Genomic DNA, 18,185 nt, shown 5'->3' on the forward strand with positions numbered 1-18,185 from the left:
TCTCGCGCATGCCTCGCGCACCTCAACGCGCATGTGCGCCAATCACTTCCTTGCACACACATTTAAACCTATTTTGCTTCTTTCTCGGTCCGATCCGTACCGTCTACAATCATCTCGATTATTGAATAAATCATTCCAGATTAATCTCAGATTACGGTAATAAAATCTCGGGCATTACATTTCTCTCCCTCTTAGATTTGAGTTCGTCCCCGAACTCATAAACAATCAATTCAGAGATATCAGAAGAAATGCATAACAGAGTTTAAACCAAAACTCAAATATCTGATTCCAGTCTGGAATACGAATTTCCTAAGTATGATATCATAATACTTCTCCAATCCTTCTGATAGATCTTGCCATGTTGGTTATACCACATCCGTATAAACCAATCCTAGTTCATCACATATCCGTACCATCTGCTGTTATCAAAGACATCTACAGTCATCAGCTTCGAATACCAATCGTCATCATCCGACATTGGTTTCTTAAATCTGTCCATTCTGAACTATCTTCATCTTCCTTCGAATTGTCTTCAAATGAGATCTGTAGTACTCATCATATACTGTCTTGTCTATAACTATCTCATTACTCGTCTGATAAGCTGATAGCTATTATCATGCAGTGATATTAAATCATATCAATTAGTGTTAACATCCAGCACTAAAGCTGTGCCAAGGTCTTCCACTAGCTGGATAACCCATTCTGACTGCCTGTCAATCTGTAAAACAATCTAAGAGAGAGTTCATGATATATTCTATCACGAATACAAACTCAAGCAACATTACAATCTGACATAATCTACTATGGCATTCTGATCTTTCTGACCACTTTTCTGACATCAATCTGTGTCATTTGGTCATGTTTGTACATTATCTGGTACAAACCGATAGATATAGATTGACCAATCTGTCAATCTTAATCATATCATATTACAATCTGTACAAATGACGGTAATTTCATTACGAAGGCTATAGAAATGTACTCCCATTTTTATTTAGAACTTTACAATTCTGTAATAAATCTTCTGATCTCTATCTGTCTATCTTTTCTGTTAGCGATTTAGACATCTCAGTACAATTTCTGCCAACATTTCAATACATTTCTGTTATAACTGATCTCATCTGTCTATATCACAACTATCTGTTCGAATACAATACATTCTCAATCATCAGACTGAACACTGAATTCATTAATGTAAGTTTCTGACAATATCTGTTCTTCCTGATTCGAACTATTTGACATATACAATCAGTTAATAACATAAATTAAAGAAGAAATACCTACCTGGTATTCGGCTCTAACTATCACTATCAAGCTTTGCTGTACAATTCTGACACATCTGATATCACAGAATAATCAATCTCATACAACATACACAATCACATATCTGTTACTCTGATCGACACTCTGTTCTGACTATCGATATTGAGTTCTAAACATTCTACTTAGCTTTTTGAACTGCTAACGTTTCAAAATCAGCTCTGGTTCGGACGGTACAATATAACCTCCATTGTCTACAATCCGTCTCAACCACGTATTCAGAATAACATCAATATTCAATCAGATTCAAACATGCTAAATTCATAAACCGCAACTGTCTGACACTGATGTCAAACTCAGCTGACTAATCACGGTTTAACTCTGGTAAAATCACCAAACATATCATATTCAGATATAACACATCCTGAATGCAATCTGTCTCAGTCAGGATTCGAAATTTCAACAATTTCTAAGATCAGTTCAAGACTAAAATCAATCTCTCTGATTGGAATCAGATCTGAAGTCTTATCAGAGAAAATATCGAGAACTTTCTTATCATTGGTAAATCAGCCAATGATAGACTCAACTTCAGTAAATCAACTGAATACATAAGGAGTTACTCTGCTCCTTTCTGTAATAATTGAGTCATAGCTAGTACGAATATCAAAGGAATTCTCGGTCTAGAATTCTTATTGTACAATATTCCTCCTTTGGCCATCTCAGGTTCGATTCTCACCATCTTCTGGAATTAGTCTATGGTAGCTCTGTACTGTACTTAATCAGCATATTAATATCAGTAATGCAGTTCCAAAATCCTAGAACACCAGTACAACACAAGCTACTACACGATCTAACTCGATCTCATTCTCATCCTACTGTAGTATACAAGATCTAACAGAAATCGCTGATACAAGATCTTTTTCCAAAGGAACAGAAACAGATACTACAGTAAATAGGGACTCAACAAATAATGCATGCATCAATGCAAATCTCTCAGAAATAAAAGTATGTGAAGCACCGGTATCCCTCAATACATATGCATGATAATCAAACAAATCAGTTACCTGCAACATCATCATCTGGTGCTTCCTGAGCCTGCTCCTCGGTCAAAGCAAATACTCTGGCCTGCTGTCTAGGAGGCTGGCCAACTGTTTGGCTTCCTCCTGGCCTCTGCTGTGACTGAGATGGTGCTGGCTGAAATGAAGGAACAGCAGCTGATCGTCTACTTCCCTGTGCCGCTGATCCAGATGATTCGGCTCCCTGGAATCTTTGGGAACCCCTCTGTGGACACACTCTGGAAAAATGTCCCTGTTGTTTGCAGAAGTGGCAACTACCAAATACTCCTTGGCATTGCTCAGTGGAATGTCTCCCTCCACAATTTCCGCAGTACACGCCAGTATAACTCTGCTGAGAACCACTGGAACTAGAAGAACTGCCGCCAGACTTCTTAAACTGCTTTCCTCTAGCCTTCAGAAAATCTTTCTTTCCACCACTGCTACTGCCACTCTCAAATCGAGGAGGTGTTTGCGGTGGTCTCGACAATGGAGGAACAAATTCAGCTCCTCTCTGCCTTATCAGGCCCGCCTCAGCGCCCTTTGCTCTATTCATGGCATCAGCAAAGTTATCGGTCGCCCTGTGTTCACCAATGTAAAAATATCGGGATTCAAGCCATTGATGAACTGATCAGCAACGGCTTCGTCATTGTCAGCCACATGTGGAGCAAATTTCAACAAGGTAGAGAACTTGATCACATATTCTTCAATGTTCAACTGACCCTGTCTCAAATTGGCAAACTCCGCCCCCTTGTCTTTCATGTACGACACTGGGAAGAATCTTTGATAAAACTCAGTTTTAAATACATCCCAAGTAATAATCGTACCTCGCTGCTCCAAGGCCCTCTTCATTGTAACCCACCAGCTTTGTGCAACATCCAGCAACTGGTGTCCAATCAATTTAATCCGGCGCTCATCACTGTACTCCAGTGAATCAAACAGCAACTCAATGCTACCTAACCAACTCTCACACTCGACTGATGTCTCAGTACCTTTCAGAGTGGGTGGTTTGAATGACTGAAACCTCTTCAGCAAGGTTTCCATTGGAGTCGGTGTTACATCCATTGGAGGATTCGATGTACTACCCTGTTCTGGGATTCGTCTAGGAGGCATATCTGAAACTCAAAAGGATTAGTAACCCAATCCAACACATCTGTTTCAATTCAGTCTCTCCTCCGATCATCTTACTGTTGATCGAGAATCAATTCAGATTCGTTCCCCATAATACATATTACAAAATCAAATCAGATAAGTCAAGTAACATGTATTATATAAAGCAGTAAAGAATGCTAGCAATCATAAGCAAGGAAAGAAACACATTCTACCCCGCTCACTAGCTTCTATCTCAATTTCAAGAATCTACAGTTCTAGTACCTAAGGCTCTGATACCACCTGTTGTGGGGACCCGGACGCTAATCATGTTCTTAATCATCATTGGGACTAATTAATCAATTATAAAACAGGGTCTAAATTTTTTTTTAAAAATACAAAGCGGAAACGTAATGTAATTTACTCAAATTACATATTAAACATACACATACAAATCTTGCGTTATCTACAAGAATTCAACTAGGTTCAACTACATATCAGTGCTGAATCATATGTTGCTACAAAGCCCGGATCTCCACGCTATCTAATCTTCTCTCATCCTCTTCTTGACCCTGATCCAGCCCCACCTGTTGTCATGCACACATACAAAACAAGACAACAGCCGGATAACTCCGGTGAGATATAAATATCCCAGTATAAACAATGTAAACATGCAATCATATAAAAACATATATAAAAGCATATAAGCAATAATCATAACATGTATCAAATCAGAACATGAAGCAATATCAAGAATAACTCTTATTCTAAACATGTACCATCATCAGGAACATAATCAACATCAAATAATATAAATCAGTATCAAGCAATGAATCACACTCAGACTCAAACTCAACTCAAACAACGCGCCGTCTCAGACTCGACTCAACTCTAACCTAGGGATCCCGATGTCTGGGCGAAACAGCCACAGAATTGACGAATCAGCCAGTAGCTAGGCGAAACAGCCGATAGCTAGACGAATCAGTCACTAGATAGACGAATCAGTCAATAGATAGACGAATCAGTCAATAAATAAGCGAATCAGCCAATAGCTAGGCGAAACAGCCGATAGCTAGACGAATCAGTCGGTGACTAGGCGAATCAGCCAATGACTAAACGAATCAGCAGTCAACACATGCAATAGCTATGAATCAATAGACTACACACATCAATCTCAACAATTATAAAAATCAATGTAATAAACTAAGTATGTGATTTAGGGAGACTCGAGTCAAACCACACTCGAGTTGTGCAATCCCAACACAACATTAATTTATACCTTTTACTCTGATACTCTGACTCTGTCGAAGTCTCGAACTCAAATCCTGTCAATACTCAATCTGACAAGAACAATATCGATGAGTATAATATCAATACACTACTCGAATCAAATCTGTTCTGCTCAATATTTAACCTAATTCGATATCGATGGCATAACGGTACAATATCAATATACCCAACAATACCATATCGATCAGATATTAATTCTAATATCTCATACTCGATAATACTCCGATCCTGATATCAATTCTCAATCAACTCAACTCTAAACATCATAACAATTTCATATGGTATATGTTCTTCAATCCGGTTTCGATTATACGATGTCTAACATGACAAGAACCTCATATATGAATCATATCAGATTCTGAAAATATCATAAATTCAAATCTTGTCTAAACGTAATAAAACTTACGTCCGGATGAAGCCTGCGCTGACAGGAACACAGTACCGCAGTCGGATTTCAATTCAAATAAACGTTTTGCTCGTACATCGATTTCAAAAAGTGAGAACAAAGCTTCTTCCCCAAATCCTCTCCAAGGCTGAATGGAGAATCGGTGATGTACACATATATATATCATGCATGTATAAAGCAACGTGTCTCGCTTCTTCACGCAGCACGTCTCGCGCATATGCGCGACAATCATCGGCGCATATGCGCGAGACACCATTCCTGACGCGTGTGTCTCGGCACTCCCTCGCGCATATGCGCGACACTCTACCGCGCATGTGCGCCGAGGGCTCTGGAGGTTCCGCGCATATGCGCGCAGGCAAGTCGCGCATATGCGCGACAGGTTCTGCCATTCTCTCGCATGCCTCGCGCACCTCAACGCGCATGTGCGCCAATCACTTCCTTGCACACACATTTAAACCTATTTTGCTTCTTTCTCGGTCCGATCCGTACCGTCTACAATCATCTCGATTATTGAATAAATAATTCCAGATTAATCTCAGATTACGGTAATAAAATCTCGGGCATTACAATTGATTTCACATATTATTTATGAAATATATAGAAAAATCTATTAAATTTGTTATAATAATACATTTACAAATTTTAATAAGAATAGTATTTTTTTTTTGAATATTTAATTTAATTTTTAATTAATTTAATGAAAATTTAAATGTATAATTAATTTTTATTAAGCTTGTTTAGGCTTGATAAAAGCTTGAAAAAGCTCGTGAGTCATGTATATATTCGTTAATTAAAATTCGAGCTCGGCTCGACTTGATTACATCCCTAATTTAAAGCATAAAAACCTCATGTGTTGTTGATCAAACATCAAACAAAAATCCACAGAAATGAAGAATGATAAAATCACAAGAATGAAACATTTGAAACGAGGACAAATGATATATAAGCAAAATTTTGGATAAAAAACAAATCATGTTTGTATTGATCGGTGATACATCGCATCACTTTAACACACGAATTTTAATTAAAAAAATCTTCTTTTTAAAAGAAAAGAAAAATGAATGCAGTCTTTCACTTGGGATGGTTCCTCCATCACAAACGTCCAACAATTATTTAAAAAAAATTAAGCAAGTAACGCTTATTCAATTGGTGTGACTTGCTTTTTTTAAAAAAAAAATATATGCAACTCACACCCAATTAGTTGGCGTGACTTGCCTAATATATATATATATAAAATTGCCTAATATAATATGACGTGACATGCAATTTTTTTTAAAAAAAAATTGCAAGTCACGCCTCTTCACATTACTTTCAGAAAACACTTTTTACTTATTCAAATTTTTTAAACCATACATCAGCTCAAGCACCACGTTTCGTGATAATTATTACACCAAACAATCTATTTCTCGATAATTGCACTTCTTACAATGAATGAAAATCGAACTATGACATTAACTCTGATATCAATTGTAGGATCAATCGATTGTCACTTTATCAAATATAGTTGATGGTAACGAAGCAGTTCAAATATTTTAAAATGTACAGTAGCTCAAGTAAAACGTTTTGATTGTTCTACACAATAAAGACAATTATTGCATCGAATATAATATAATAATATATTTAAATTTTAAATATTATATATAAAAAATTAAATCATTTGAGATACGCTTATATCATTTATATTGTAATTAAATGAGGATAACAATATTATGTTTTTAAATTAACTTATTTATCTTAAATGAATGTAACTATTACTAATAAAAAAATAGAAAATATATTTAAAAGTCATATATTATTTTGTTCATAAATTTTTAACAATAAAAAAATATTTTTCAAAAAGCCAAAAAAATTTCAGTCAATTTTTTTTAATTATTTTTAGAACTTGTTAAAAATATTTACATTAAAATAATAATTAAAATATATGATAATATTATCAATTTACAGACAATCAATATACTAACATTCATGACAACATTCTTTTAAAAAGTTGGAAAAAATAATTTTATATTAAAAAAATGTTTTACTTAGTTTGATAGAGAGTTGCTAAGACAAAATTTATATCTAAGTTTTGGTCATCAAAAACTAAATTGATATAATTCAAGCTCATATTAATGCAGACTATTAAACTAAATCGACAGATCAAGTTGACTATATTGATCTAACATAGTCTATTCATCAGCACAACTTGAACCAAGCTACTCGAACAGAACATATCAACTTGATGACTAGTCTGTCAAATATTCTCGGTTATGTTGATTACTCCTTCAGCTAGTATCAAAAGAATTTGAAAAGGCTGACACTATATCTGACAAATCAATAAAGACATGTGGCTATATCTGCATAAATATTGGCTACCCAGTATATTTGTGAGCATCAAATATATTTATTTTTGTTAGTGACCGACATCTATAAATAAGAAATGTATCAAGGCTGAAGAGCTCTCAAAAAACTACTATTGTTTTTTCAATCTTCATCAAGCATTCAAATCGCACATTATCTCTCAACAGACTCATCTTTAAACTATTCTACCACGCACTCAGTTAATCATCAGATCGATTAAAGATCAATATTATGCACTTTGTATTCTCACTTATTTTTTACACACGATTGTTGTATTGCGAGAATCAATTGTAACTGTCAGAAACATGTTTTTGAACATGCCAAATTGAAGAAAATAGTACTAGGAGTTTCAGCTCATTAGAGTTGTGGAATCGAGATGAAATGTGTTTGTACAAATCATTGTACTAATCAAATCTTCTAGTAAAATCTTTTTGGAAATAGAAAAAAGTGAGACATAGACGCTTAACCTTCAAACTTCCATAAACAACTTCTTGCTTCTTTATCTTCTTCTATTTACTTGAGCTACTAAGTTTATCATATGTGATTATAAGTGAACTGAAGTAAATCGAGTTGTTGTTTTTATATCATATTCATTAAGTAATTTGAGAAATTTTCCCACTTAGAATATGTTTTTAGTAGCTCAAATTACTCCGTCTGATTGTAATATTGTCTTAAGTTATTAACGCATCTTAAGCTTAACATTATCTGACATAGTTTGCATAACAGTTAATTCACCCCCTCTAAACGATTATCTTCAAGCCCCTTAATTTAAATTTCATAATTTTGTAAACCATATTTTAATTTCTTAAACCAACAACGTCAATTTTTTGTTAAAGGATTGTAACAAATATGAAAGCATTACAACATTAACAATTTAAATAATCTACGGGCATAAGATCTTAATTCCATAAATAGATTAATTTATATGTAGTATGCACCGTAGCAAAAAAATAAATAATACTTTAATAATTTCAATTTCGTAGGAATTTTACGAACCTACTAAGCTAGCATCGATTAATTTCTTCGTACCTTTAAAAAATTTTGTTAATAACTCCAATTTCCTATTATAGACCTACTAAGTTAGCATATAAAATGACACAAATTACCTTAGGAAGGTACCGAAAAAGACAACCAAGCCTATGAAACCCAAAAAATAATTAAGAAACATAAAGATATTTTTGTAAACTCACAAATTAAAGTCCATTTTTATATTATAAAACAATTAAAATAATAATATTTATAAATTAATTTATAATATTTTTAGAATCTATAAAAAATATTATTATGTCTATAACCATATTTATTATGAGTTTTTAGATTTATTTATGATATTTAAGTTCACATTTGAATTTTTAGAGTATTCTATTTGTTTGTGGAATGAACAATTAGTAACTCAGCAGAATAAGTATATTAATTTTAACAATCATGGCAAAACAATTGAGAAAGCACAAGTAAATAGAAATTTTCATTTAATTTCATAGCACAGTCAATTAATTTAAATATTGATAATATGGAAATTTCGTGCAAATAAAGCCTGAGAAAGACTTAACATCCTACAGAGTAATTCATCATTGATGATTCGACGAATATTTATTCACTTTGTACCAATAATTAATTTGAGATTGTAATGTTATTTTACTGTGTTTACCACTGGTTCACTCATATGTGAAACATTAAATATTAAATAAGAAATAAAAGGAGAGATTGAACGAAAATGAAAATGAAAAAAAGAAAAAGACAAAGAAACAGACAAAAAACACATGCAATTGTGACAACAATGAATTGCGAACAAAGTTGATGCAATGGGTTCATATATATGAGAGAGTGCACTAGTTGAACACTCAGATTAATGATTAAAAGTTTAAATTTTCCTATCAATATTTTCTCGGATAAACTTATTACTACAACTGTCAAACGGGCCAACGTATGACGGAATGGATAGAGCCGGTCAGCCATTTCGACGGGCTGGAAGTTCCCCGCCCAACCCAAGAGGGGTTAGGGTTTAGGCACGCGGCTCACAAAATAGTAAAGAAAAATAAAAATATTTATAATTAATTAAAATTTTCATTTAATGATTATCAAATATTTATAAAAAAAATATCAATAAAATGTTTAATTATTGATTTCACACGTTTACATTTTATACAAAACAATTAATATAAAAAATTCACAAATTTCATTTAAAAAATACATATATCACGGTAAATCTATAATGTAAAAAAATAATTATTTTTTATTTTCCCTCCATCCTGGGACTGACGGTGACTCAATGGAAAAGAACCACAATAGATTTATTTGTCATAAAAAAATAGATTTAATGGGTTAGAGGTTTGATTAGTCGTGTCTAATAAAATAATTATCAATATATGATTGTGTTATTTTAACCATGATAAAAACTTGTGTGATACGGTCTCATGGGTCGTATTTATGAGACGAGTCTCTTATTTGGGTCATTCATGAAAAAATATTATTTTTATCCTTAAATGATTACTTTTTATTGTAAATATCGGTAGGGTTGACCCGTCACACAGATTAGAATCCGTTAGACGGTCTCACATGAGACTCACTCTTTAACATAATGAATATGTCACGGTTCAAGACTTCCACGTCTCACTGCTTAAAATAAAATAAAAATTTTAAAAACAAATTTTATATTTTATTCTCACTTAATTCATTAAAGAGAGAGTTGAATATCTTTGCATATGAGTAAAAATAATAATAATAAATACTAGAAACGAACTATATATTCAAGACAATAATAATAATAAATAACTACTTACTATTTAGCATTCTTCTAAAAAAATCCGTTTAAACTTCATGTAAGCACGTTTAAACTTGAAACTTGACAAAAATACCCCGCTTCGGAGAAAAGCAGTGAATTAAGCGTAATTAAGACGTTTAACTAAGTATCCTTAAACACAAGTAATCGCATCTGTTTATTTTTTTATTTATTTTTTATTTTGAATATATGTTTTTATTTTAAAATAATAAATTAGGTTTATAATTTAGACGTTTATTTTTAATTTTAATTATGATTAAACGTGTATGACAATGATTTGACAAATATTTAGCATTTTTTAATATGTTCTAGTTGCAAAAAAATATAAAGATTATAAATTTGAGATTTTATGATGTTATAAATATGAGAATTAATGCATCAAACTTAAATTTATCATATTTATGTATTATTTTATCTATTTTATTGGTTTGAAATAATTACAATTACATTAAAGATAAAAAAATGTTTTTTTACGTTTAAACACGTACTAATCTCGCTTGAGCTTGAAAAACTTAGAACTCGATATCTGCGTTTTGAAACGCTTCACGCTTTTAGAACCTTGCTATTTAGGACCAACATAGGGTGTATATATATAATTTAATAAAGATATTTGGTTGAAAAAGACAAAAAATGGGATGGCAAGAAAGGCTCATCGACTTCCAACAACTAGTTTGTAGGGAAGATAATTTCTTTCAACTCGATATTGAATTTGATATTCAATTCGGACGACTAGGGTATGAAAAAGATTTTTTACTCAATTATATATATAAGTATTCAAATATGAGGATTTTCGGATATGAAAATGAAGTCAGATCTTAAAGAATTCTATTCGTACTCAAAGCTAATACTCGATTAAATTAATATATATATATGATTTTCCGATTATAATGTAATTTTAATATATTTTTTTAAATAATATTAGTTGAGTATAATGAAAAAATTATTATTATAAAGTTATGTTATTTTAGTTGGATAATGATCTTAGAGTAAATTGTTGTAATACTTTTTTATCCTTTTGTAATAATATTTAATTTGCTAAATTTTTTATTTTTTCATTATTATCAATAATTTAGTAAATATTTATAGATTAGTTGAAATAATTTAAATTTGAGAAAATATAATTATAGATAATAATAATAATATATTTACAAAATGTATGAATATTCAATTTTCTAAGACGTTGGAATTAAATACATAAAATAAAAAAGAAAATGAAAGGCTCTACACTCTTTCCAACAACATTCACAGGTGTTTCTCTGTGAGCTCTAGATGGATTTGTCCACCGTCGTTTCATAATTGCTGCTTCCTTAATTTACACTCACTCTACTCCATTCTACGATACGCCGACCTAAATTGCGGATCAACGGTGAAAAAGAAGTTTTCGGATCCCGCTGAGTGGCGATTTTGTCGATTTTTCTCTCGCATTGTCATCTCTGCAGGTAAATGCTCGTCTTTGGTCGAAGTGGAATACGTTTGTTTACGCATTTACTGTATTTATGGACGCATGGAGAAAATATTTTGTTATGCACGTTGTTTTGTTTGATCGTGAATTGTGTGTATGCACGTGCTCACAAACGTAAGCGCTTCGGTGTAAAAAGATTAGAGATTAATCGAGATCACTTTTTTGTTTGGTTGGAATGTTGATTGGATGTGAAATATCCTGATTCCAGGGTAAATTTTTTATTATAAGGTTACTGCTTATGATTCCGCATTTTAATTTGTAGTCATTGTCCAGAAACTGAAGATCGGATTATAAGTTCGTACCTGCGCCGTTGAATCTGCTTTTCTATGTATTTCCAATTTATTTTGTATTATTCAATAATAAGATATGATTTTTCTAAGATTTTGCAGCTATCACACTTTTTGTATCATTTGCATTTTTATTCGGGTTGTTTGTGGACTCACAGAGTATACGGAAATTTAATTATTGATGTTTCCAAAAACAGAAAAAAAGGAACAAATTGTTGATTATTGAGCTATCCATTGTGGCAGACTTTACTTGGATGTTTATTCTATAATCGAGGTATGCGAGGGCGCCATACAGACATCTTCACGATGCACAAGCGTGTATCGTCAAAAGAACGTCTCAATTTTCTCGAGAAAGATGAAAATTTAGGTTAGTCGTTTAGTTTTATTTGCATTTTCCGTTAAATGTTGTTGAGGAAGTTGATATTGGCATATGCATCTTATTGTAAGCATGTCATTGATCTTGCATTTTTGTGTGAGTAGTTTTTATGCATCATAAATTTCTTCTTACTGTTGTGGTGAAGTTGGGTGGTAATCTATTGAGTTTTCCTTCTGTTTTCTGGAATTTCAGAGCAGTCACACAATGGTGTGTGGAAAGATATTGGAAACCCTTCCTGGAAGCGGCCCTTGCCATATGTTGTGGTGGCAAGTCTATCATCATTTTTGTTTGGCTACCATCTTGGGTTTGTTCCATCTCACTGAAGTTTTTTGCTTGACCCATGCTTTGAATTTGTCAAAAACCGGGCTCAGTGAACATGTATTTATTTACCTTTATTTTGGGATCATTTAAGGGTGGTGAATGACACATTGGAGAGCATTTCATTGGATCTTGGTTTCAGTGGTAGCACGTTGGCTGAAGGTAACAAGGATGGTCTTCAGATTTGTTTTAGTAAATTGATTCACCAATATGTTATGAATCTCCATCTAATGAGCTATTCTTAATTAACTGAAGGTCTGGTAGTGAGTACATGTCTAGGAGGTGCCTTTATTGGATCAATGTTCAGTGGTTTGATTGCTGATGGACTTGGTCGTAGAAGATCATTTCAATTATGTGCTTTACCGATGATTATTGGTTCTTCCACAAGGTTAACTTTCTGCAGTAAAATGTTTCAGTTGAACAGTATTTTAGTAGTAGAGTTGCATGTATTATCATTGCTAGGGCATGAGGGATTGTATGATGTGTTTTGTTACGTGAGTCTAGCATTACTGGGGCAAAGAGGGATTGTTCCCTTCTTGAGTGAAGTAGTGGAGAGTTCTTCATTTTTATTTCTTTTCTATTTCTGAAAATTGAATACAATATCGTTTCATTGCTTTCGATCACTGGGATTAACCTCTTTTTCTTCATTATTTTGTGATTGTTTTGAGATAGAGCTCTTGCAGTTCTATCATATTGATTTTCACCTGGATCCAGTTTAGCAAGGCATACTTGTGACACTTTTGACAAAACTGGTCTTCAAAAATGAAAACCTTGTGTTGTCTTTTAACTTAAAATGTTATTGATTAGAATTGCTGGGATGTGGCTGTTTTCTTTAACTTTCTTAACTTAATCATATTGCTTCTAAGGTGTCTTCATCCCAACTTTCAGTGCCACAACAAGTAGCCTAGGAGGTATGCTCCTAGGAAGGTTTTTGGTTGGAACTGGTATGGGTGTTGGTCCTCCCGTTGTAGCAATGTATGTATCAGAGGTATACAATATGATTATCCCATTTACTGCCCCAATTTCATTAGATAATTCACCAACTGTTTGCATCGACTTGTCTTGTGGATCATGTTTCAAATGTTTGAACAGGTTTCTCCAGCTTTTGTGAGGGGTACATACGGAAGCTTCACTCAGATTGCAACATGCCTTGGACTTATGACGGCATTCTTCATAGGGATTCCAGCAAAAAGTGTTCTTGGCTGGTAAGGGGCTAACGGATGTCATGAAATAGAGCTTCACCTGGTTGAGTGTGCCCACATTTATAGATGATATTGCTTGTAACTCTCTTCTTAGATCATGTCACTCAGTGGTTTTGTTGCAGGTGGAGAGTATGCTTCTGGATCTCTGCTATTCCTGCTGTGCTATTAGCTTTTTTGATGGAGTTCTCTGCTGAGTCTCCTCATTGGCTTTTGAAGGTCCTCTCTCATCTTTCACCTTCAGTTCTCCTTCCTTTGTATAAATGTATTAGATCAAATAATTTTGTTTATCCTACGGGGAAACTGAAGATTTGTGAGTATAACATTTAGTCCCTGATCAGTTGTTCTTGTTAGAACTGTACCTGGGAGTTGTTCGTTATTGTTGCATACTGTTTCTTTCTCTGCTCAAACTGTAACTTTATTGGCTCAGAGAGGAAAAATAGCGGACACTGAAGAAGAACTCGAGAGGCTTTTTGGGGCTTCACATGTTAAACCTGCAATGGCAGAATTGTGCAAGTCAGGCAGAGGTGATGACATGGATACATTAAAAATTTCTGAGTTGATTCACGGTCGTCATTTTAAAGGTACATATTTTTGAGTAGCATTTTGTGAAATCTCCATTTACATATCAATAATTGACATTATAACTCTCTCCACAGTGGTATTCCTTGGGTCTGTCCTATTTGCTTTACAACAATTGTCGGGCATAAATGCCGTGTTCTACTTCTCATCAACTGTCTTCAGAAGTGCTGGAGTGTCCTCAGATATCGGAAATATATGCGTAGGTGTGGTAAATTTATCAGGTAATGACAAGGAAAAGCAAGTTGCATTTTCTCTTGTTAAGCCCTCATAATTTTCACCCTATTCTTTTTAATTTTACAGGATCTATTGTTGCAATGATTTTGATGGATAGATTAGGAAGGAAGGTGCTTTTGATTTGGAGTTTCTTGGGCATGGCAAGTAAAACATCCTTACTCGAGAAACTTACCTACTGCAAAGAAAATGCATCACATGTGGCTTAAATTCCTTCAATATTTTTTACTGGTTTCAGGCATTGGCTATGTGTTTTCAAGTCATAGCAGCTAGTGGATTTTTACAAGGCTCAGGAAATATGTATCTTTCTGTTGCCGGCATGCTGCTGTGAGTACAACACTTGACTTAGCTATTACAAAGTTGCAGCTTATAATGCTTATAACTTGAAACTCAAAGAGACTATCCATTTTATGCCAATGGGAACTTTTATTCTCTCTGGTAATAATGTCTTTCGCATTCCTGAAAGAAAGAGAACAAGAGAAAATTGTGGAATCATACTTCGTCAATCGATATTTAGATATTCTCTTACTGTTTTGTTCCCTTCAAATTATTTGGACCTGTTAGATCATTTTTATTAAAAATGGAAACTGAAATATTTTGTTGGCCACTACTTTACCTGGTGATTGCTTTTCTTCTCTTTTATAGGTTCGTCGCGACTTTTTCCTTGGGCGCTGGACCTGTGCCTGGCCTCCTCCTTTCAGAGATTTTCCCAGGCCGAATTAGGGCAACTGCAATGGCTATTTGCATGGCCGTACATTGGGTATGTAATTTGTTTTGATTATTAAAATCGGGGAAGTGGTGTCGGGGGTGCTCGCCAATGCTATAATGTGATTTTGTTTCTGGGTCGTTTTTCTATAAAAATAACGTCTTGTTCAACAATGTTATTTTCAGGTGATAAATTTTTTTGTTGGTTTGCTATTTCTTCATCTGCTGGAGATTCTGGGGCCAAAAACTTTGTATACAATGTTTGCTACCGTTTGCTTGATGGCAGTTGTCTTTGTAAAGAAGAACGTGGTGGAAACCAAAGGAAAGTCATTACAAGAAATTGAAATGGCACTTCTTCCTGTTGATTAAACGAGATTTGGCTCAGTCTTCCAAGGTACGCATGTCTTTTGCTCATACTGGATGACAATCGATGCCAATGGTCGGAGAAAGGAGCGTGCGGTCTCTCTGGACCCAAATTAAAAGATATTCGAATTTCATTTCTAACTTGGATTCAGATGTTCTTGAAGACTATGATGTTTGAATATCTGGAAAAATTTCTATCCCGCTCCCCCTTGTAAAACTAACTTGATCTGTCTATGTACTTTCTAACATTCCAATTCGTTTGATTTGCAGCTATGAACCAAAGCTAATGTACGGGGTCGGATACAAATATTGATGCAAGTAGAAAAAGTGGGGTTGCGCAATAGTTCGTGTCATGTTTTCTCGAATGCACGAGTTATATAAACTCAGCATCACAACAGGCAGCGTCGAGGAATTTTTGGTAATGGACAAACACAGTGCGTGACTTATTTTTTAGATTACGAGGATACGACTACTGCATGGTGACACCCAAAAAAAAAAAAAAACATAATAATAAACTTGTAAGCTTGGATTTAATTTCTGTCTTCATATTCACTTATGTTTCATCTATGTAATATTCATTCGCTTCTGTTCCGAAAATGGAACTGATTTATTGAAGGACATTGAGGTGTGAACGGCGATCAGGGTTTTATAAATTACAATTGACGGACGGATTCCCTTATAACTCCATCTCAATTCAAGCGGTACTGTGGAATTTGCTTTTAAATCTTTTACGTATTTCTTTTTCCATCCTTCATATTTGACGTATGTGGTTTTGGTCCCTTATATTATCATAATCAAGATTTGAAATTTTAGTTGTCAGAGTTTACTAAAAACCTGCACTGATATCACTTGTTTATCGAGTTAGAGTTTGAGAAGGGTAAATAATTTTTTAAAAATTTTCTTGATTTAAATCCGTTGTTAACCGTTTTATTTTATATGTTGAAAAACATTCTTGAACGACTAGTTTTTATTAGAACACGTTAAAACAGAGTAAGTATGAAAACGGTTCGGTTTGTTTAGTGTTAAACAAACGGTTAGCATTTTAACAACAAATGGTCAAAAAATTTGAATTTGCGAAAATGTAAAATGCGTAAGTAAATGACACAAAGTTTTTATGGATGTTCGGAGATAAAATGTATATGTCACATCTTCTTCTGCTTAGAAAATTTTCTATTAAAAAATTTTGGATTTACAACGTTTTGTAATAAGCTCGTTTCAGTTAAAATTTATCATACTGCTTAAACTGAAACTCGTGATCATGTTACAATTATGGCTATTTATGAAAAATAGATTCACGAGATACTTAGAAACAAAACCAACAGATAGTTTGTAACGGCTTGAGTTGGTGAAGTAGCACAACGATGATCCTTAGAAAATCTAAATGAACTATTGAGCGTGTTGGGTTAAGCATCCATGAGTGAAAGTACTACTGGGATGGGTAAGCTATTGGGAAGTTTTCGTACGTCAAACTGTTGATGTTGCGTTGTTTGATCTGGTTGGCTCAGTAAGAGAGTGACGTCACATCTTAACGGGTAATATTGTCTCTGGTGGAAACATGGCTGACGGTAGAGAAATGAGAAGATTAATCTCTAAAGGATATGCGATAGCACCAGCAAATAGACAAGTATCTCCACGGACATGAGCCTAACAGCCCGACCTATTAGCATACAAATAGGTGCACTATTTGTTATCACAACTATAATAAAACAAAGTTGCGTTTTGGCTAACAACTATAACTTTTGACCTAATGATAAGCGTTTAATACTAACAATTGGTATCAGAGTAAGATCACGAGTTCAAGTTTCCTAAGAAACATATTTATATACATCTTGGGAGGGAAAATGTTGGGTTAAGCATATATGAGTGTCAGAGTAGTACTGATATTAGTGACCTCTTATGAAATTTTCGTGCGTAAAACTGCTGACATTGCCCGCTAGATCTGGTTGGCTATGTGTGCCGTAAAGAGTGACGTCATATCTTAACTGTAATATTATCTCTGTTGGGGACAGGACCGACGGTAGAGAAAAGTTAAGACTGATCAGTAAAATATATGAGACAACACCAACAGATAGACACGCACCTGTCCAGACTCATAGCTCTACCAGCCTGAGCTATTAGCAAACAAGTAAGTGCACTATGCGCAACCACAAGTTTAAGAAAATAAATTGTTATTTGGCTAACAGCTATGACTTTTGATCTAGTGGTAAGTTTGATCCTAATAGAGCGGGTGCTTAATGAGCGGTTTGAAAATGTATAGATTTAAGATTGCTCAAAGATGTTTAAAATGCAGATAAGATAATATACGAGTTCGAGAACAAGAGTATTCTTTGAACTGAATTTGGATCTATATATAGTTGAAAAGCTCCAGCGGTCGGATATGTTTTTCAATGATCACTTGTACTAATTCTCGATATAATGATCTTGTTTCTATCAATATTGTACACTG

At 33.9% G+C, this 18,185-nt stretch overlaps 1 protein-coding gene across 2 annotated transcripts; it reads left to right on the forward strand.

Moving 5' to 3' along the window:
* The first annotated feature begins 11,444 nt into the window (after window positions 1-11,444).
* LOC140832718 (probable plastidic glucose transporter 3) lies at window positions 11,445-16,438 on the forward strand. 2 transcript variants are annotated; one of them, XM_073196884.1, is made up of 15 exons: window positions 11,445-11,655; window positions 12,163-12,332; window positions 12,534-12,645; window positions 12,754-12,821; window positions 12,915-13,047; window positions 13,548-13,647; window positions 13,752-13,864; window positions 13,984-14,077; window positions 14,289-14,442; window positions 14,518-14,661; window positions 14,741-14,814; window positions 14,910-14,998; window positions 15,317-15,431; window positions 15,563-15,770; window positions 16,010-16,438. In XM_073196884.1, the coding sequence occupies exons 2-14, from the start codon at window positions 12,242-12,244 to the stop codon at window positions 15,743-15,745; spliced, it is 1,470 nt and encodes a 489-aa protein (XP_073052985.1). In that variant the 5' UTR covers window positions 11,445-11,655; window positions 12,163-12,241; the 3' UTR covers window positions 15,746-15,770; window positions 16,010-16,438. The 2 variants fall into 2 exon arrangements, with proteins under 2 accessions (XP_073052985.1, XP_073052977.1); XM_073196876.1 differs by having other exon boundaries at window positions 12,209-12,332.
* The last annotated feature ends 1,747 nt before the right edge of the window (window positions 16,439-18,185 follow it).

The sequence above is a fragment of the Primulina eburnea genome, chromosome 1, assembly GCF_022965805.1.
Source record: "Primulina eburnea isolate SZY01 chromosome 1, ASM2296580v1, whole genome shotgun sequence".
In the NCBI taxonomy this organism is placed as follows: Eukaryota; Viridiplantae; Streptophyta; class Magnoliopsida; order Lamiales; family Gesneriaceae; genus Primulina; species Primulina eburnea.

Bases quoted from the DNA above. Each gene is read 5' to 3' on its own strand.
- LOC140832718 (XM_073196884.1), top strand. From the start codon at position 12,242: ATGCGAGGGCGCCATACAGACATCTTCACGATGCACAAGCGTGTATCG. The intron at 13,048-13,547 runs GTTAACTTTCTG...CCCAACTTTCAG, and splicing joins ATTATTGGTTCTTCCACAAG to TGCCACAACAAGTAGCCTAG. The intron at 14,815-14,909 runs GCAAGTAAAACA...TACTGGTTTCAG, and splicing joins TTTGGAGTTTCTTGGGCATG to GCATTGGCTATGTGTTTTCA.